The sequence below is a fragment of the Aulonocara stuartgranti genome (genome assembly GCF_965226115.1).
Source record: "Aulonocara stuartgranti genome assembly, chromosome: 1".
NCBI classification, from domain to species: Eukaryota; Metazoa; Chordata; class Actinopteri; order Cichliformes; family Cichlidae; genus Aulonocara; species Aulonocara stuartgranti.
Genome location: NC_138939.1, coordinates 3,397,054 through 3,417,865, shown reverse-complemented (window position 1 = coordinate 3,417,865; position 20,812 = coordinate 3,397,054). Strand labels below are relative to the sequence as shown.

Sequence of the window (20,812 nt, the reverse complement as noted above, 5' to 3'; positions counted from 1 at the left end):
GGTACTACTGGTACAACATGAAAGATGATGTGACCCTGTGGTGCCGCACTTGCACCAGTTGTGCTGAAAGGGCGCGGCCCCCAAAAACCCCCCAGGCAGCGATGGGCACGGTACGTGTTGGCGCCCCCATGGAGAGGATTGCAGTCGATCTGATGGGACCGTTGAACGAAACAGAAAGGCATAACCGATTCATATTGGTGGTACAAGACTACTTCAGCAAGTGGGTGGAGGCTTATCCAGTCCCCGATGCACAAGCGCCCACGGTGGCAGGAAAGGTTGTTGCGGAGTGGGTATGTAGATATGGAGCCCCACAGTCTCTGCATAGCGACCAGGGCACCAACTTTGAGTCGGCTGTGTTCCAGGGGATGTGTGAACTGTTCGGAATCAAAAAGACACGCACCACGCCCTTTCATCCACAGTCCGATGGCCAGGTAGAGCGTTTTAATGCTACCCTGCAGAAGGCCTTAGCCACCACCGCGGAGCGCTGCCACTGGGACTGGGATATAATGATCCCCTATGCTGTCATGGCTTATCGGGCAACTAAGCACAGTTCCACAGGATTGACCCCAAACATGATGCTTCTGGGCCGAGAGATAACCGAGCCTATTGACCTGGTCGCGGGTCTGCCGGCCGACGACACCCCCAACTGCACTACACCACAGTATGTGGTGCAACTCAGGGAAAGGCTGGAGCTTTCCCACCAACTGGCACGGGAGGCTCTCGGGAAATCTGTTGAGCGCGCTAAGAAACAGTACGATAAGAATATCTGCCAAGTTCAGTATCCAGTCGGCGCTGCAGTGTGGCATCTGATCAAAGGGACCAAGAGAGTGCGGCACAAGGTTCGCAAGTTTCTGCCTTCCTATGAGGGCCCCTACTTCGTAGTGGGCCTGTTGGATGATTTAGTCTACTGCATTAAAAAGGGGCCCCGAGCAAAGGCTAAAGTGGTTCATCACGACAGACTCAAGCCTTATCACTCAAGAACGCCGCTGGACAACAGCTGGGTCTTCCAAGACTCCGACCAGGCAGCACCCACCGAGGTGCCTCCTCCAGCGCTCGACGAAAGCGATTCTGACATTGATTTCGGCCCCTTCGACTTGTGGGAGACCCCAGCTGGGGCAGATCAACCAGATACTGGTGCTTCCCTGAGAGCTGGCTCTCCGCCACCCGCTCAAGGAGATGGTAGTGGGTTGCCAGCCAGCCCTGTTCAGCCTTACATGGATGGGGCTGAAGGACCAGAACAGCACCCTTCCTTCAGGTCCACACCCCGTTCCAGACCACAGCGTGTGCGGCGGGCGCCGGACATGTTTGGTGACTGGGTCAGTCACTAGGCTAGTATGTCCTAACTGAGTCGGGGTGTAGGCGGATCGCTGCCCTGCTCAGTAGTTAAAAAAAAAAAAAAAAAAAAAAATTGTTCATGTTACATATGTTAAGGGATATGACTGTTGTAAATTGAGTTGTTACAGGGGGCTATTCTTACGTGTACTGTTGGGCTTGTTTGTCTTGCTGTTTCCTGGCAACATGGCTGTCGACGGGCTGCAAGTTATTGTTTGAACTGTTTATACTAATGAGGTAAAGCTGGATATAGGGGTAAACGTTCAGCTGTAGTGCCTTAATGTCTTTCTTTATGAATACTGTCTATGTGAAGGGCGGGATATGGACATTGACTTGCACCCTCCTCAAAGTGAACCCTGTACATCCTATGTTTTCTTGTGCTTAAAATATGGACAGTTGTCTACTTCAAGATTGTTCCATCCTAAGGATCGCCATTTTTGGACTGGGGGCACGAATGCTGTATGTTTCCTTGTTAATGGGGGGTTCATGTGCTGGAATGATGTTAAGGGTTTAATTATCATCCAGAGTGGGGGTAGTGTTACAGGCATGGTCCTTTAAGGGTGAAGCCTGATGGGAAATGTATGCGGGTGTGTGTAGCGGAACTGCCTGTCGGGTGTGTGAGGGTGAGCGGAGAAGGAAAAGAAAAGTAACGGTTAGCTACAGAAGAGACGAAGAGAAAGTAAATAAAAGGAATATAATAACTCCCTCGGCAGCCAAAGTTGTATCGGCGATGCCCGCTGTGAGTAAACTGTTTCAGCCCACTGTACGCGGTGTTCGTGCCTTGGAGGAGAAATAAAGGTTCGGTAAAGCAGTTTCCTACGCCTCCCTCGATCTTCTTGCTAGCGGAGTTGACCTGTATAGTAAGCTGTTGCCGGCTGCGAGTCAAGTAACTGCCAGAGGTTTCCTTACTACGGTTCGGGGCCGCGGATCTGGCGCGGTAACATTAGTCTGAGGGCATCGGTCAACGATTCAAATTAGAGTGCTACTAAAGTGCTACTACTGCAGCTCCACCTGCTGACACACTAACATTACTGACTTCCTGTTTATTGTTGTTGTGACTCTTCTGACTCAGTATGCTAACCTCATGTTTCTCCACCATCACTGCAGAGAGAGAAACCTCGTTTGGCAAAAATCGACATTTAATCTTTTTGTTATTCTGGTTGAGATTAGCATATGCTGCATAGATCATTACAGACTGGTGGCCTTGCGGGGTGCTCATCCTGCCCTGCGTGCAGTGTGCTGTACCTGTAAATGTCAGGTGTGTCCTGGTGGAGGTTGTGTAATCCAGCAGATGAAGGCTGCTGTGCTGCAGCAGCAGGAACGCCGTGTCTTCACCACAGTTGGCTGCTCATGATAATCAGGACGGATGTGCCTCTGCAGCCTGAACTGAACAGCAGCTGCAGGAGGAGGCGCTTCAGCTTATTCACACCACCCAGAGTTCAAACTCACAGCCAGCTGACTGTACTGTGAAGGAGAGGTGAACTCATCTTGTACCTTCTAGTTTCCCAGTAATTCCAGGCCTCTTAGTACAGACGGATGTCTGAAGCTCCGTCTTTACACATCTATTTCTTATTCCTTGAATCACTACAGCCGACTCTGACCCCACAGTTTACAGGAGACCACTAGCAGCTACGCTAACTGATCTGTAGACTGGATCACGTCTCTAGAGGTTAGAACAGGAGTAGTCATTCCTCTATTGTTAGACATGACTGGGTACAGATAATGCAAATGATTCCAGCCAGTAATTCCTCTTGGCTGCTTTTCTGCAGTCCTCGTTCAGAATTTTAGGGGAAAAATCTTTTGAAGACATTTGAGCTGGGTGAACTAGAAGGAAAGTTATAAATAGATTTGTGATAAAATGATTTTTGTGGGGTTTGAATCTTTCGGTGGATTAGCAGAGTATTTAAATCAAAAGTGATAAGTTTGAGATAACGTGTTATCTGCAGGCTCTAAAAGTGTAACGACTGAACGGCCCATCCAAACTGCAGCTCCTCCACCTCCTCCCCCAGCATGACAGTGCTCCCTGTAACCAACAGCCCAGTGAGAGTCCTACTAGGTGAAACTATGCAGTATTGTAAATCATTTCTCATATAAATTGTGCATTAAGAGAAAGGCTTACAGTGAAAGGTGCTTTGAAGTGTCTTCCTGTAGCAGAGCAAACCTTCAGACCTTCAAAGCTGCAGACCAACAGCATTCCTGGACCTCCTCCTGTTCTTCCTCTAGACACTTGATGGTACAAACCAATGTTAAGACCTGATGTGTTTAGCTGCAGGATGAGGAACAGCTCGCGCCCTCGCCTGAACCTGGATCGGTTTTCTCAGACAAGAAGCCTCGTGAAGCATCGAGTGACAGAACAACCTTTTATTTGATTCTAGCCATAAAATATTTTGTCTTGAAAGAGTGAAAGCTGTCATATCAAGTTAGTAGGAGGCAGGAAAAAGTTTTATCAAAGCCAGGAGTACAGGTGAGATGACAGAGAGAGCCCTTCCATCAACTGAGCTACAGTTTACTATGATTGTCGTTATGCACCAGAATGCTTCACTAAACCAGATGTACAAATTCACCAGCTAGAAGCAATTTACAACATGCACTTTATGGAGAAAGATTGCATAGCTCCTCACTGTTTTGCCCTTTAAAGATGTGCTTTTAAAAAGAATCCAGTTTTGGATGAGGCCTTTCTGAAAAGCACTAAATTCAGAAAAGCCCTGTTCTGTATCCACTGCGGCGCCGTCCTCACAGATGTTTCTCAGAAAATCGGAAACGTCCACAGGGGAGAAGAAAGTCAGCCCTGTCTAAGCTGAGTTCAAACTCCATCCCAGAGAGAGGCTTCATGCAGTAACCGTATCCCCTCTGGAATGACTGCGTGATCGAGACAGTCCAGGTCTCAGGATCTTTCAGGAAAGAAGACTCCCCGCCGGCAGTAGAAAGGACAGGCACTGAGTCGAGCTGGGTCCGAGGTTCAGGTGGAATCGGGGTCGAAGAGAGACGTCTTTCCTCTGCAGGATCTCAGCTGCCTCATATTCGTATGTGGAAATTGCTGAAGACACAAAGCAAGCAGATGTGGGTGACTTCTAGGACTGACTGAATCATCATTAACTGTTTGAACCTCTCAGGCTGTAACTGGATGAAACTGTGAAATTTAGCCTCGTTGTATCAACTGCAGGATGGTAATGGTGCATCTCAGTTGCTGTCAGGAGTCTGTTTTTACTCTTTAAATTAAAACTCTGACAATTATCTTTGCATGTAATGTTTCATAGGATTCACCTCCAGGGCAGAGCGACTGGAAAACATGCTCATGGAAAACATGCTCACTTTGAGCTGCCTCAAACTACTTTACAATGTCGGGTAAATACCCCACAGTGCTACAGAGAAAACTTCCACAATTAGACGACCCCCTATGAGCAAGTACTTGGTGACAATGGGAAGGAAAAAGTCCCTTTTAACAAGAAGAAAACTCTAGCAGAACCGGGCTCAGGGAGGGCCGGCCGGTTGGGGGTCCGCAGCAGGTGCTGCAGAGTCTGTTGTAAGCAGACATAAATGACTGGACGAGCGTAAATGCTGCTATCTGTGCGCCGCACCTTGCAGACGCGCGTTCACGCCGACGTTTATGACAGTCGAGCTGCTCGGCTTTGTGACGTCAGATTAACTGGCCGACCGTAACCAGGGTGACGCGGGAGGTGATGTACCTGCTAGTAAAAACATAATGGCTTTCCAGCTTTCTCTTTTTACAGTTTAACTGCTTCTGTTGCCATAGTAACACCAACCCTTGAGCCCAGTTTCCAGCTATTATCTCTGAGCGGCGGTGCAGTGTGATAGACAAATTAATGACTGAACTCAATGACTTGATAAATGCACCCTCCTCCTCCTCACTCTACTCTTCTTCCCCTTGTCTCTCCCTTCACCCCTCCTCTGTGCTCACTGTGGGACACTGTGATGGATTGCCAGCAGTAAAACTCGTGGGTTTTATCTCTGCAGCTTTATGCAGAGCAGCAGAAGACTCAGCAGCCTGAGTGAGAAACACTCACAGCCAGGATCAGGACCTGGATCAGGACCTGGATCAGGACCTGGATCAGGACCTGGATCACAACCATCCTCTGTCCTTTCAGGAGACATCCCGCCGGCAGCTTCACGGTGAAGCTTCTCATTGATTTGATGCTGTCCCTTCATGCAGCCCCTCAGTTCAGCCTCAATCGTGAAACAACTGATGTGTGTTGAGCAGCAGATCAAACAAGAACTACAAATATCTTCCAGCGCACAGTAAGACTCATTTAGTAAGTTTGACACCGCTGCATTAGTGGGAGGATCATACTGAGCCGCAGCACAGTCTGTACGGCTGACTGTGAATTAAAAGGCTAAAATAGTGTGTGCCTTTGTGGTGGATGGATGAAAACTGTTGATAACCCTGCAGATCATCGTGTTTTAGTGATACTGCCAGCAGAACAGAAGAAAACTGACCCTAAAGCATATTTTCCTCCAAAAAATGCTGCTTCAAGAGCAGAGAGCACAGAGCTGATGTGTTATGTGACATTATTGTGATGAGCTGGCAACAGCACCCCATGACAGCCTGGAGGGGAAATATAAGAAACAGTCAGACAACAGTCTGAGCAGCAAAAAACACTTTGGACCGATTCCAAACACAGAAATTAAGGATTAAAAAACCAATCACATACTTTTCTAACTTCGCGCTGTCACTGTGGAGGTTTGTGGGAGAGGAGCAGCCACGTCTCTGCCTTACTTTAAAAAATGAACACATAACAGAAGAGATGACGGTACCTCAGAAAGTCAGGAGCCTTGGAGATCATGTTCTCAAAGTCGGCGAATGAGAGCTTGTTGTCTCCGTCGAGGTCGGCCTCCTCGATGGCTTTGTCACACACCAGCGTGACCTCCTCGGGCGTCAGCTCCCCTTTGGTCAGCTTGTTCAGGGTCTTCTCCAGGTCCTCCTTACAGATGAAGTTGTCCCTGTTAAAGTCTGGACCAGATCCCCAACGAGACGACTCAGTACTGGGCTGCCACAAAAACCTGAACTTATTCTACGAATAATCTCCATGTAATCAACAGTAATAACTGCAAATAATGAAATCATTTTGTAAACTATACATTTTCTTAGACTTTATTTAGATTTTTCATATATTATTTTGAGACCATTTAAATCTATTTAGACATTTAATGTTAATTTAGTGACATTTAATTAATATTTAGAAGAATAATTTTTAGACTAATAATAATTATTTAAATTTTTTGATTATTTTGAATGATAATTCTTTTATTCACATATTTTTGGCCATTTTATTTACATTTAGGAGAGATTTGTGTATATTAACATTTTACTTTCTTTTAATATTTTCAGAAATTATAATAATCATTTTCCAGGAATTAATAATTTTCTCTTAATTATATACTTACGAAGTTGAAATAATTAATTAAAATAATCTTTTATATAGTCATGCTATTTTTGTTTAAATCGGGAAAACAGCACTTATTCTGAAGCGAGTACTCGCCGAGGCACATTGCTGCCACAGGTGTGTCATCTCAGACCCAACCCGAGCTTCTCCACCTGAAGGCGCACGTTACCGTATATCTTGAAGGCGTAAATGGTCTTGAGCTCTCTGGGTGAAGCTTCGCAGAGGGCAGAAAACATATCGATGAAGTCGCTGAAGCTCAGGTTCCCCTGTCCGTCCTCGGAGAACGTCTCCACGATTCTCTCTCTAAACGGGTTTTCCTGTCAGCACAGACGCAAAACATCACACAGTTGAACATAACGGCCAACAAAAACCGGGATGTGAGACACATTTGTTTTAAAGTCTTGCATCAGCCAGCAGAATTTTGACCTGTACAAACTGTACCTTCAGTTCAGGCATGGTGACGATGAGCGTCATCGGGACTTTGATGTCGGGGTTGTTGGTGTAGTCCAGCGGCACTAAATGTGGCGCCAGCTCACGATATCGAGCGTGTAACCTGCAGCACATTAGAGCAAAGTCAGCAGTTTACACAGGAGTCTAATACATTCACTTTAATAACACTTTACATTCAGGATCCCAAATTTCAGACTGATGAGAGAAAAGCAACAAGTTTCCATCAGTCAGTCAGTGATCAAAGCCTTCCTAACAAAATGATGCAACCTTAAGATAAAAGCTGCTGGAACAAGGAAGGAGAATCTGAAACACGCCGACGCTGTCCGTCTGTAGCTGTAAAGTGTTTGTCTGAGCGACTCCAATCTGCTCATTTCCACCTCTAGAGTTTCAGTCTTGACCTTTATTTATCCCACCCAGGGACTGTTTCTTGAAGGTCACCCCCTCTCATGCCATTTTCTTCTGATTGGTCAACTCGCAGAAGCCTGCTGAAGGGCAGCATCCAGACTTTTTGAGCTTTACTGGCACCAAATGATGGAATCAAAGCATTCAGAGCAATCTGAAGTTTGAGTGTTTGGCTCACAGGGATTTCCTTTAGATACGTTTACTCATTATTTTTCTAAACTGTGCAGGTTTAATATGAAGGTCTAACTCTGGGTCATGTGACAGGAAATACAGGAACGCTGAATCAGCCTACGTTACAAGTCATCTTAAAATAAGTTAAAAAATCCAGTTTTGATGTTTGAAATCAGCTCAGTTAATCTCACTTCAGTCTACTGAACAGTTTCACCTCATACTATGAAAACAGGTGGAGCTGCAGGTCCTGGAGGTGCATAGGTGTGGGTGGAAATTTTGCACAAATTTTTTTCCCAGCATTTTTGTTTTTTCACAACGTCATGACTACACGAGATCTTTCCAGTGCTGAAAAACTCATTTAAGCTCTGTTTAAAGCATGCAACCCAAATCCACTTTAAGCCCACTCAAGTGTCACAATCTGAAGCTAAAATGTGTTTTTTGTTTGGTACAATTCTTCCTGTAACCTTTTCTGAGCATTAGTAACATCCACTTTGATGTAGAGGAACAGAAATACCATCTGTACCATGGATGTTTGATCTGTTTCTAATTACTTATTGGAGAAAACTTCAAAAAGTGCATTTTGAGTAAACTTTGAAGGGTCGTATCACCATGCAGGACAGGTGTGTGAAGCATATAAAGTGTTTCCTTTTGTGCTTCGTTAAAATGAGTCAATCAGCTATTAAAATATACTCCAAGCGCGCTGCGTTCAGTGTGAGTTTAGTAGATCCCAGTACAGTAAAGCCAATCATCAAAACCATTGTGTAAACACATCGCGCCTACAATACACAGCAGGAAAAATAGCCGAGCTGCAGTCGTTCCTCTCCCTCAGTGAGTGATGAAGGTGTAGATTCAAAAAGAAAAGAAGACCAGCAGACTTTCGCCGTGCGCCACACTCACCGCAGGATTTCCTTCCGGGTGAAGAAGGTGCAGTCCTGGGAACAAACAGAGAGACGAAGAAAGTGAGTCAGAGCGGCCAGTCCTCAGGGAGGATCTGCTTTCACCATCAGTCAGCATCTTCACCACTACCACCACCACCATCATCATCATCATCCAGTGCAGCAGGATGCAGAGCCAATCAGCAGCAGGAGGCAGATCTGATGTGGTCTGCGTTCTGCTGAGCCATGAAGGCAGACACCTCTCCACCTTTCACGCCTCTCTGAAGGACATCCAGCTGTCTGCCTCCATCCTGCCCCCCCTCACCTGATACGCCTCCAGCTGTTCCTCGGTGAAGGTTGTCTGCTTGTTGCCCATCTTGGCCGGCGGATCCTCCCATCACACAGCTGCATCACACTCTGAGCTGGCTTTGCATCCGGCAGCAGGTCTGCGCACAGCCGGGACATCCACTCTTCTGATCCGGGTCTCAGTCTGCGAGCCTGATGCTGCTGCTGCTGCTGCTGGTCCCAACGCGGAGGAAAACAGGATTGTGACGCCTCAGAGGACAGGAGGAGGAGGTGCAGGCATCACAGTGCTGCTTTCAGCTGCTGCTTGGAAAACCATGAACTGTAAATGCAGGAAGAAATTCTGGAATTACATCATTAGATTAGTCTGTACGATGACTTTATCAGAATGTTTGTTTATTTTTTGTTTTGTTTATTTTTATGTTAAATAAATTACTTTTTATAACTTTACATCCATCTTTCTTTATTTCAACCACACATTTCTTCGATCTGCTTTCCAGCTTGGGTTCAATCAGCGTAAAAGTTGTAAAACCCATTTTCTTTTTCAACTGATTTTTCATGTATTGTTTGTTTCTTTTCCTTTTATAATAATAAAGTTATGCTAAAATAAATACAGAAATGTATGTTTGCAGATTTTCTTTCTCGAGATGAATGTTAGACTGGCTGTTCTGTGCCATCAGATCTCAGACATCATTTGAACACTAAGCCACAGCTCTGAGCTTAGAGCCACAGGTTCTAAGCTCACAGTAAACAAAGTAAAGTCAATAACAAAAGTGCACGCACACGAGTCTGAGTGTTTTTTTTGCATGCAGGTCTAGAAATTAAAGCTCTGACAGTGGACATCAAGTGTTGGGTAGAGCAGGAGCAGTGGCTCTTTCTCAAAATATAAACCTCAGAATCAAAAAACTACTCAGACACCAGGGGGTAAGTGATGTACACAGGTGTATTTTTCAAATGACATAAATCAAATTCTCTTGTTTCACACAAACATACATTTTGTCCAATAAATAAGTAAAGAAATAAAACTAAGTGAGCAACAAAAAAAAGATATAATAAATAGACATGGCAACCACTAAAAAAAACCAGCCTAATTACAGCAAATAAAAAAACAAAAAAGAAGTGAACAAACTTTTAATATGTTCTAATCACGGTGATGACTGGAGAGTAGCGCCCTTTTGCCTTGTTTGTGCAGATTCGGATCTTCCTAATTGCTCCTGAAGGCAGCACTAATTCTGATGGTGGTGCAGCGTCCAGCAGGTGGCGCCAAAAACAGCCTGTGGCGCCAATGACTCGTACAGCCACAAAACTCTCTCTGAGTGAGTCATCTTGCTCGCACAGGATCTTTATCCCGGCTGGTTTTCGGCAGCAGCTCGGAGTGAGTCATCTCTTCCACAGACGATCTCGGAGAGCTCTTCCTGAGCAGAATGGCAGGCAACGCGTGGAGGTCACTGGTAAGAAGCACCGTGTTTATTCCCGGTTTTAGACCACCAAAGCTCTGTGTGTTACAGATGAACGGGGCTGTGTGTGTGTCCTGAAGCCTGTGTTTGTGACTTTGTCTGTCTTTACGCGCTCTCCGCGTGTTTTTTCGGGCTGATGTACCTTGGTTAGCTCTTAGCCAGGAACCCACGTCCTTCACGTGAACGGAAGCTTCTGGAGCTGACGGAGACGTGTACCCTCGTCTCACCTGTCTAATACAACTTTGACTTTACATATTCCCCTCCGCCAACCTCAATCTGGTTACCTTGACAATACGTCGACCTGTCCCGCTATTTCTGCTCTTTAGTTCTCTGTGATCCCCAAATCCATACTAGAGTGACGGAGAAACCAACGTCAGCCTCCGTTTAAATTTGCACGAATTTAAGCTCAGTTTAGAGTTTAGATGGAATCATTAGATCGTAGAAGTTAGTTGAAAACATTTCACGAAAAGTGGATATCCTCTGATAACTTCTGCATACATGAAATTCAACATGTAGCTAGTTCATGGTAGACTCAAACTAGGTGTGGCTGCTGAGAAATGTTTGCTTTAACTAATGTGGAGACGAACACCAGACTCCCTTTTTAAATAAAGCAATTTACCTTAAACTCGTACTATGATTAAATTCCAGGTCCCGTTTTAACTGACGGAAAAGATGTCAAATAATGTGAGGCTCCTGAGATAAACTCGGCATTGAAAAAAGTCACCGTAATGTAATAGGCAGTAAAAAATGTGAGAGATATACTACATTATCCAAAAATAATCAGCATACAAAGGATCTACAAAACAGAACAGCGGAAGTGGTGGTAATAATTTTCTCCCTTCTTGTAATTTGTTACTGATGCTTGAATTTAGCCCTAGAACTTAAAGTTTGTACATATAAGCTCCTCAAGTCATTTTTAAATGTTATAATATGAATTATTAGGAGTGTTTCAAGCCTCAGCAGCAAATAATCAAGGTGATTCTTTGCAGTTTTGTTTTACACATCAACAGCAAGTGTTTTCAAACAGCTGAACACAGACTAACCATCATGATCAGGTTGTTTTTGAGCTGCTTTGGTGTGTTTTGTGTTGAGTTGACCTTTACGTCGTCTCTTCCAGCTGACCCAGGCAGTGGGGGTGGCGGTCAGAAAACCGGCTCTGGCTTCAGCCTCCTTTTCAAGAGGGGTGAGTAGATCCACCTCTGCCTTCCTGGGATGCAATCAAAGAGATGCTTTTCGCTTCACAACTCCCAGAAAATCCATTTATAAAATAACAGGAAATGTTTTACATGAAAGCAGACACCTTGATCTCGGCTGGACTGTGATCTGCTCCAGCTGTCTGAGTTGTCTCTCTGTCTCTGCAGGTGAAGACAGTCACCATGATTCCCGGTGATGGAATCGGTCCAGAGATCTCCGCTGCTGTCATGAAGATCTTTGAAGCAGCAAAGGCAAGTTTGATCAGACTTTAGAGGCCAAATCTGGAAAATGATCTCACCTGAGTCCTCTCAGAGTCAGTGGATTTTTGGAACAGTAACTTTAACATATTTAATAAAGCCATGAAAAAATGTACTTTAATGCTGTGGGTATTTTCTGAGTTATAAGCACCTCGAAGTACATAGCTGGTGCGTTCTAATTTGCCTTGTTTTTTCCACCATTTTTCATCTCTCGTAACTTCTTTAGTTCTTTGTACCCTTCAAGGGTTACCCAAAATACACTTTTTATTTAAGTTTTCTCGAGTAAATGATCAGAATATAGAGCAAACCTTCAGGGGATCCATGCACTTTTCTGTTCCTCTGTGTCGAAGTCCAGGTCTCGAGGCCTGGACTTTGACACCCCTGCGTTAGAGCATTTTGATAAATCTTTAGTGTGTTTTCAGCCCTGAAAATTTCATGTGATATCACCTTTTCTTATAAAGTTATGTGAGCTCAACGTGCTGGAAATAAATAAATACAAAGCACTGCTGGCTATTCTAAGAGGGTCAGGTGGGAGGCACTGATTGGTTTTGGATCAGTTTCTAAATAGAATTTTCCTCTGAAGGCTCCAATCACGTGGGAGGAGAGGAACGTGACGGCGATAAAGGGACCTGGCGGCAGATGGATGATCCCTCCTGACGCCAAAGAGTCCATGGACCGGAGCAAGATCGGTCTGAAAGGTCTGCACGTGTCCGTTACCTTTAGACAGATTTCCTGGAAGATTCCTGCTCGTCAGTGTTTTTTGTTTTTTACATTTTTTTTTCTCCATCAGGACCCCTGAAGACACCCATCGCTGCAGGTCACCCCTCCATGAACCTGCTGCTCAGGAAGACCTTTGACCTGTACGCAAACGTGAGGCCCTGCGTCTCCATCGAGGGCTACAAGACTCCGTACACCGATGTCAACCTGGTCACCATCCGGGAGAACACGGAGGGCGAGTACAGCGGCATCGAACACATGGTGAGTGAACGGAGGCCGAGTGTGCGACAGCTCCAAGCTGAGAGGGTTACAGCGGGCTGTCCTGAGTAATCCTGACAGCTGTGTGAAAGCAGCCGTCACAGGCGATGCACAAACTGCAGACAGAGAGGAGTTCTGCTTAATTTTCTGACACAGTATGTGAAACGTTTGGTAGTGCATTTGTTTAAAGTGCTTCATTTTGTTCTGTTTTTATTTGTGGACTGTGCCAGAGCAGCTTTGCATGATTCACATTTCAAAATAAGCCTCACTTATTCTACACAGTGGGCCTTGCTGCTGCTGTGGTTCATGAAACAAGCTGTTTTAGCTCCTCCCCTTGTAAGTCAGCTTCCTTCCGATTGGTTGCCCCTCAAAAACAGTGTTTGAACAACAGGTGGGTGGGGCTTCTTTGCCTCAGATAACCATATTAGGGATTTCCTCTGTTGCTGACATCATTCAGAGCCAGGAGTAGAAAAAACTGTGTGAGGTCTTTTGGATCACGGGGGTTACTGTAGGTACACTGAGCTCATTATTAGAAGCTTTGGCCGTTTTTAAGGTGAACATCCACCACTGTTCATCAACAGCTAGCAAGTTTACACTTATTAAGGCTGTGCACCCTGCCAGGATTATCCACACCTGTTCATTTAGGAGCTGCATGGCATCCTTTTGTCCTTCAGCCTGTCAGGGTTTTTTTCTGTATTCAAACAAAAATAATCACCAATGAGCAAATGTGTGCAGGAATCTGTCACAGTGACTGTTGTCCAGTTCTTTAGCGTGTGAGTCAGGATGCTGCTGGAAGCTGTTAGCAGGTGTTGTTATCTGTGTTAACTGGTTGGTCTACCTGCCTCCTCACCTGTTCCCTGCAGGTCAGCTAGCAGCTGCAGGCAGGACGCTCTGCTCCTGTTCGTCTCTTCTGGTAAGAAGGAGGAAGCGGCGCCAGAGTCGTATTCACAGAGCACCTCGTTCCACCTCTGATAGATTCACTTTCATCCCAAAGACACAAACTAAGGACCTGAGACTGTTTCACATTCTGCTCACTGTGCTGCAGACATGATGAGCATGCTAACTATCATCCTGCACTGAGCAGCTCCCTTATTCAGACTGTGGATCCAGGTCTTTAATTCTCTGGACTCCTGATTGGACAGTTAGTGTCTTATGCTGATTAGATCCTTTGATATTTGTTATCAACTCAAGTTTAAAGCACAATCCTCTGAACCTTCAAATATTTCTGCTTCGTTTCAGCCTGTTCTGCTCTCCTTCACCTTTGTAAACATTTGGGCATAGACACACCATAGACAGGTGAATGGAAAGCACAGCAGGCTGAAATAAAGCGGAATGGTCCTTTAAATCTTCTTGGTGCTTCTGGATGTTTTGTGAATACGGCAGAACCACTGCCAGCTTCCTGAAGCTCACCTGTTCACCCACACATTCCCGACGTGGATCCGTCTGCATTCACACTGTCAGCTCAGATCTGGAGACGGTGTTAGCACGAAGCCCAGCAGCAGGGAGAACCTGTTAGCATGAACGCTGGTGTCCGTGTTCAAAGAACGAGGCATCCGAGCAGATCTTCCAGCTGGCAGTGAACGTGTGTGTGTGTAAAGTCTCACATCCATCCCCTGGGAACCTCCACCTGTTCTCCGTCTGGTGATTCGTGTCGCCCCTCCTCCTTGTCTCAACTTTTACCCACAGCTGACCTCAGGATGGACTAATAACTGCAGCAGCTGAAACTCTGTAAGGTCAAACCTTATTTGAGAACAAGTTTAACTTGGTAAAGACCTCGAATCTCATGGAAAAGATGTTTGCTAGTGTCCTAGAGGTCTGAAACCTCCCCTTGTATATATCTGATTAATTATGTCCCCAAAACGATGCTTTTATATCTTTGAAAGATTAGGCCTCCCCTCCCTGTGTGCGTCACATACCTCTTGTTTCCTAATCTGGAAACTGTTCCATGTATTTCCACAGAAAAGCTGTGGAGAAGCTTTTTCTGCACCGGCACGGCACCGAAACCTTGACTGAGCACAAAGGTTGAAGCAGCACAGGCTGCAGTTACAGGCTGCAGGAGGGTCTGTTACACTAATTTTCCTCTGCCTGAATTGCAGGGTCTCCTCGACTTCCTGTTTTAAAACGCAGCGTTTAAATCGATCGAACCAGCTGTAACCTTCTATTTTTTGCTCCGTTACCTATTGGCTAACGCAGCAGACACGCTTCCTGTTGCGTGCATGTGTGTGGAGGCAGGACGATCCACTATTAGAATTACCCCGTTTTCCACTGATTTCCACTAGTTTGCCAGATGTGTATTCAGCCACATCCATCTTTTCCTTCTGTGTTTCTGGTAATAGGTGCAGTCTCTTGCGTCCCTCCACAGTTTGATTGTTGATTCGATTGTGTTCTGTCCAGCTGTGAGTAACTTCAGTGCGTTTCTTATCTTTTTGTTGCCGTAGATCGTCGACGGTGTTGTTCAGAGCATCAAACTGATCACCGAGAACGCTAGCAGACGCATCGCTGAGTACGCCTTCGAGTACGCCAGGAACAACAAAAGAACGAGCGTGACCGCCGTCCACAAAGCCAACATCATGTGAGTGCAGCCCATCGCCCTGTGTGTCAGTCAGTGAGACCGGAATGTTTAGTCCTCGTGTGCCGAGGAAGAACAAATTCAGAACAGTTAGTGTCTTATGCTGATTAGATCCTTTGATATTTGTTATCAACTCAAGTTTAAAGCACAATCCTCTGAACCTTCAAATATTTCTGCTTCGTTTCAGCCTGTTCTGCTCTCCTTCACCTTTGTAAACATTTGGGCATAGACACACCATAGACAGGTGAATGGAAAGCACAGCAGGCTGAAATAAAGCGGAATGGTCCTTTAAATCTTCTTGGTGCTTCTGGATGTTTTGTGAATACGGCAGAACCACTGCCAGCTTCCTGAAGCTCACCTGTTCACCCACACATTCCCGACGTGGATCCGTCTGCATTCACACTGTCAGCTCAGATCTGGAGACGGTGTTAGCACGAAGCCCAGCAGCAGGGAGAACCTGTTAGCATGAACGCTGGTGTCCGTGTTCAAAGAACGAGGCATCCGAGCAGATCTTCCAGCTGGCAGTGAACGTGTGTGTGTGTAAAGTCTCACATCCATCCCCTGGGAACCTCCACCAAAACTGATCAGGCAACTCATTTATTCACCAGTGTAAGGTTTGACTTCCTAATCATCAGTAACTGCCAACAAAAGCACTTTATTAGCAGGAAAGAAATGGAGGTGAGGTAGATTCATCCAGTCGGAGGCCCATGGGAGATGGACCAAACCCAAAGTCCATCTCACATGGACAGTGGGCAGCCTGCCTCCAGCGAGGGTTACCACCTGTTGATAGTCAGTCCACAGGTTACTGAGTTTCAGCTTTTAGGACGGGGCACAAGTGCACCTCTGTAAAGGAAAGGGGTCGATTAGAGATAACATACAGAAAGAAGGAGAGTGGAAATAAATGAACAAAGAATAGTTGTTGAAAGCCAAAATCCAAGTAATCACTCCACCTTAGCTTGCACGTCTGAGGGAGAGGAGTGATTAGAGGACTTATAAATAATAACCCCCAAACTGTTTGAAGTAATTCGATTAAATGTTTCCTTTAAATAAAATGTCACCCATGTTTTGTCACTCACACACTCAGACTCTGTCCCTGTCAGGCGTCGTGTTCCCCCGCAGTGCAGATGTTGTGTTGCTGTTGTGTAACTCCGACTCTGTTTGCAGGCGGATGTCAGACGGTCTCTTTCTGAGAAAGTGCCGCGAGGTGGCTGAAAACTACAAAGACATCAAGTTTACCGAGATGTACCTCGACACAGTGTGCCTCAATGTGAGTCCGCCAAACAGTTCAGCAGCCAGATGTTCTGCAGCTGTTTCACAGTCTGCATTTAATGTGTTTACCTCATTAATCCAGACAGTGAAATAATTATGTTTAATGAGTGTGTTCAGAGCTGGATGGACGTGGGGGTTAATTTCAGTATTCAGTAGTATTGCTTTTCCAGAATTCTGACTTTTTTCTCAGAAAGAAAGAAAGATGTGCCCACTTTTTGTTTAGTTTTGTTTCCAGTGGCCCTTATCCTCTTCCGTACTTTCCTGACATGTCCCGATGCTTGTGTTTTCCAGATGGTCCAGGATCCAACCCAGTTTGACGTCCTGGTGATGCCCAACCTGTACGGAGACATCCTGAGGTCAGTGAATTATTCGCTCTGAAACCTGTGTTGCCAATCAGAGGCTGTGATTGGAAGTGCTGAGGTCATGTGACTGTGTTTCAGCGATCTGTGCGCTGGTCTGATCGGAGGCCTCGGCGTCACTCCCAGCGGGAACATCGGCGCCAACGGAGTCGCCATATTCGAATCGGTTTGTATGGCGTTGTCTTTTTTAGTGCCGTGCAGCTTCATCTGAGTTATGATACTTCATCTGTTTTTATTGTGCTTCATACACTGAGTACTTTACTCTTCATGCTGTAGTTTTACTGCACTTGCTTGTTGTTCTGCACAAAAAGCATGTACAATCTTTAAAAGCAGATGCTTTAAAAAGATTAAATATTCTTTTCTGATCTTCTGTAATTTGTTATATGATGTCAGGTGTTCTTAGTCTTTCAACCAATGAGGCAAATGACTCCCTGGGAACAAAAGCTCCATTCCCAGGGATTCATTTACTGCTGGTAGAAGTAGAAATTTAGGGAGGGGGCTCTCACCCCAGAGATGTCACTGTGGTCATTTGGGAATGAGTTTGAGAGTCTGTGCAGTTGCCTGAGTTGTAACCTTACTGTGGACACACACAGTCGTGTCCTTAAAGAGACAGGAGCTACTGAAAATGTCAGTAAAGGGATGAATAAGGATTTAATCTGAACTGTGAATTATGCAGAGCTGCTCCAGTCGAGCCCTGGGGTGAAGTAATGTTGAGCTCCACCTCGACCTGGTACACAGAAAAATCCCATCAGTAAAACTCTTTAAAAGATATTTTTCCCACAAAACTGAATGCTTGGATTGAACTTGTAACAGGCAGTTTTACAGTGTAATTATCTGAGTGTTAACCAGTCCTGTAATCCTGTGACCAAACGTCTGTAATCAGGAGACCTGCAGATTTATTGTTGTTTTGCTGACAAACTAAAATGAATGTTTGTGCTGCAGGTCCACGGCACCGCCCCTGACATCGCCGGCATGGACCTGGCGAACCCCACTGCCCTGTTACTGAGTGCTGTCATGATGCTGCGTCACATGGGTCTGCATGACCATGCCGACAAGATCCAGACGGCCTGTTTTGACACCATCAGAGACAAGAAGGTGAGGCTGAAGTCTCTCCTTGGAGGGCTCCAGTATTTTTGTTCCTTTAAGTCGAAGTTTCAAACAATGAAAGCAGCGTGTCTGTAACTCATTGTGCCAAAAGCTCCGACTGATCCAAACACTGAATTTTTACTCTTGGTTTTGGATGATGACAAAGAAAGGGGAGTGTCTTAGCAGCCCCACCCACCTACCTTCTATTTATGACGGGCAGCCAATCACGAGCAAGGTGGCCTGAAAAGCTCGAGAGAAAGCAGAGAAGCTTAAACGGCATGTATCAGGCGATCTGGTTGGTTTCATCGACGCCCAGAATAAATAGGATTATTTTCAGTTGTGAATCGTCCAAAGCCACTCTAGTGGAGTCTGAGAACCTCTGCTAATCTCATTAATAACAGCTGGAATGATATTGAGGACACCTGAAATGCTCTCAGAGAGAAGCTGCAGTTACTCCAGGACCGCCAGGAAAAAATCTTACACTTACTTTCAGTTGTGCATTCTGGAGGACGACCTCCTTAAAATCACACTTTGTATGATCTTTTTTCTAATGGTTTGTCACACTCCTGTATCTTGGAGCGAAGCAGACGGGAAACATGACACTCTGCTGACAGGGCTGCTTTTAATCTGAGTGGAGGCTGCTGGATACTTCCTGTTGAGCTCTTCTGAGATGACAGTTGATACATTGTTACGCCTTAGGAGGCTTATTCAACAGAAGTCAGTTTGAGCACCACCCAGTGGCTGTGGATGGGTCTGCACTTTAGTCCAGGCTGGCTGTCAGCAGCACCACCTGCTGGTTGGAGCAGATTCCTGTGAAATAAGAGCTGCTGCTCACTGATGTGTTTGTGTTTCAGGTTCTGACGAAGGACCTGGGAGGAAGTGCAAAGTGCTCTGAGTTCACAGCTGAGATCTGCCGTCGTGTCCAGGATCTGGGCTGAAGCTGCAGGGGAGAGGCCGCTGTTGGAGGCTCCCCCCCCCCCCGCCCGCCCACCTATCCTGCTGACTCGTCATATCTCTCTGGAGCTGCTGGCTGTGGAGGGGTGGGGCTTCTGCAGCAAGATCTTGAGTCCTTAACATTCACAGCAAGCGTAACGCACAAGTTTCACCAAGAAGCATGAGATGAGCGTTTCTTACTGTAATATCAGATGAATGACGGTATCAGTGCTTCGTTCCATTCGCATATTCTTTATCGTATTTTTGTAACAGTAGTACTGCGGGTAAAAGGTCCTCTTATTTATTGTTTCCACTTCCTGTTACTGCTTTATTCACTCACCCGGATATATAAAAATTCTACAAAGAAAGGTCTCTCCTCTGTTTTGTTTTTCTTTTGCACCTCAGACACTTGGACTCAAACATGCAGCTTTAATGCTTCAAGTTTAGCATCTGCTCTTAACATTCGTTTTTATTTGAAATTATTCAGAAACAGTTTAGCGTATCCTGTTAAAGTCAGAGTGGAACACTGAGCAAACCATCAGGAAACATGGCAGCACCAGAGAGAGGTTCTACTTAACTTCAATAAAGGTGCTTTTTGTAATTACTCTCAATTGGGCTAAATTTCCTAAAGAGGCTTTCTCCCAAGGCCATCACTGCAAACAAGAATGTCCTCATTATGACCTTGTTAAATCAATGCTATGTTGAGTCATTACGACATCTTGTCGTTCAAACTGGGATTATACATTTTAGCATTATTATTACCCAGAGTTGAGATCATTTAATAACCTTGCCCAATTAACCTAAATGAATTGTAAGAGAAATGGCTATAACTCTATGTATTGACCTTTTAAACAATACCAGTTTAAGGGGGGGGGGCAGGATCAGCAGCAGCATCAAGAAACTGTTTATTTAAAAACAGAAACCTGTCTTCACTCTTTTCCATACTCTGACCACTTTGTTAGGTACACGTTCTACAGTCTTAATATCCCAGTCCCTGGATTTCTACCAAAAATACTGCTGTCATCGCTCTAAACCAAAGTTGCTGGGCCCCAAATAAGGACAGAAGGGTTACTGCTAAAAATCCAGCTGTGATGAATCGCCATCGCTCCACTGAGACTGTTTCTGATGAGACTTTATCAGAAACAGTATGTGGATCAACTGGAGGGCCAGATGGCTCAAGACTTTTGCAGAGTGGGTGGAGCAGCTTTAATCCAACAACAGGAAGAAACTGAAACTGAACAGAAATAAGTCATGAACATGAAAATGAAACAAGACCTAACCTTGTGATGGAGTCAGTCTGAAAGTCCAGAGACGTTAGAATCATGATCCATTAGCAAGCACATAATTCATGTTTATAATAATAAACTAAACAGAAACCAATATAAATAATAATATTTATAATTATCACCCTTTCCCTCCCTGCAAATTACGTCATGTGACCCCGCCCCTATTTCCTGGCTGCGTCAAATTGCGGCATACAAACGGGAAAAAGAGCAGTTTTACTTTCAAAATATTATTTGTTTTTACCTGCAGAGCGCAGTGATCGAAATGAAAACTAAACTTTTGAAAACAAAATATAAAAATGTAGATAATTGTGAGTTATTTAATTTAAAACACGAATAACAGAAACATGTTGGAGATTATGTTAAAAAAGGAGCTCAAAACCACTGTATAAAGTCACGGTAAATAATGAATAAAATTAATTAAATAATAAATATCAAACTGAAAAAGAAACAATTTACACATATAATATTTTTATATTTTTCATAAATATTCAT

At 44.9% G+C, this 20,812-nt stretch overlaps 2 protein-coding genes across 3 annotated transcripts; one reads left to right on the top strand and one right to left on the bottom strand.

The window, feature by feature from the left end:
• Positions 1 to 3,688: 3,688 nt before the first annotated feature.
• Positions 3,689 to 20,438, bottom strand: LOC309706603 (calcium and integrin-binding family member 2-like). 2 transcript variants are annotated; one of them, XM_082533295.1, is made up of 7 exons: positions 20,315 to 20,438; positions 8,958 to 9,257; positions 8,655 to 8,689; positions 7,176 to 7,287; positions 6,904 to 7,051; positions 6,106 to 6,301; positions 3,689 to 4,369 (listed from the first exon to the last, which is right to left on the bottom strand). In XM_082533295.1, exons 2-7 carry the CDS (start codon positions 9,006 to 9,008, stop codon positions 4,348 to 4,350), a joined length of 564 nt encoding a protein of 187 aa, XP_082389421.1. In that variant the 5' UTR covers positions 9,009 to 9,257; positions 20,315 to 20,438; the 3' UTR covers positions 3,689 to 4,347. The 2 variants fall into 2 exon arrangements, with proteins under 2 accessions (XP_082389421.1, XP_082389420.1); XM_082533294.1 differs by lacking the exon at positions 20,315 to 20,438 and having other exon boundaries at positions 3,689 to 6,301; positions 8,958 to 9,307.
• Positions 10,264 to 19,402, top strand: LOC309706538 (isocitrate dehydrogenase [NAD] subunit alpha, mitochondrial-like). The gene is made up of 11 exons (XM_082533164.1): positions 10,264 to 10,386; positions 11,510 to 11,575; positions 11,754 to 11,837; positions 12,427 to 12,541; positions 12,634 to 12,821; positions 15,257 to 15,390; positions 16,552 to 16,654; positions 16,948 to 17,012; positions 17,097 to 17,181; positions 17,958 to 18,110; positions 18,956 to 19,402. The coding sequence occupies exons 1-11, from the start codon at positions 10,360 to 10,362 to the stop codon at positions 19,037 to 19,039; spliced, it is 1,104 nt and encodes a 367-aa protein (XP_082389290.1). The 5' UTR covers positions 10,264 to 10,359; the 3' UTR covers positions 19,040 to 19,402.
• Positions 20,439 to 20,812: the final 374 nt, after the last annotated feature.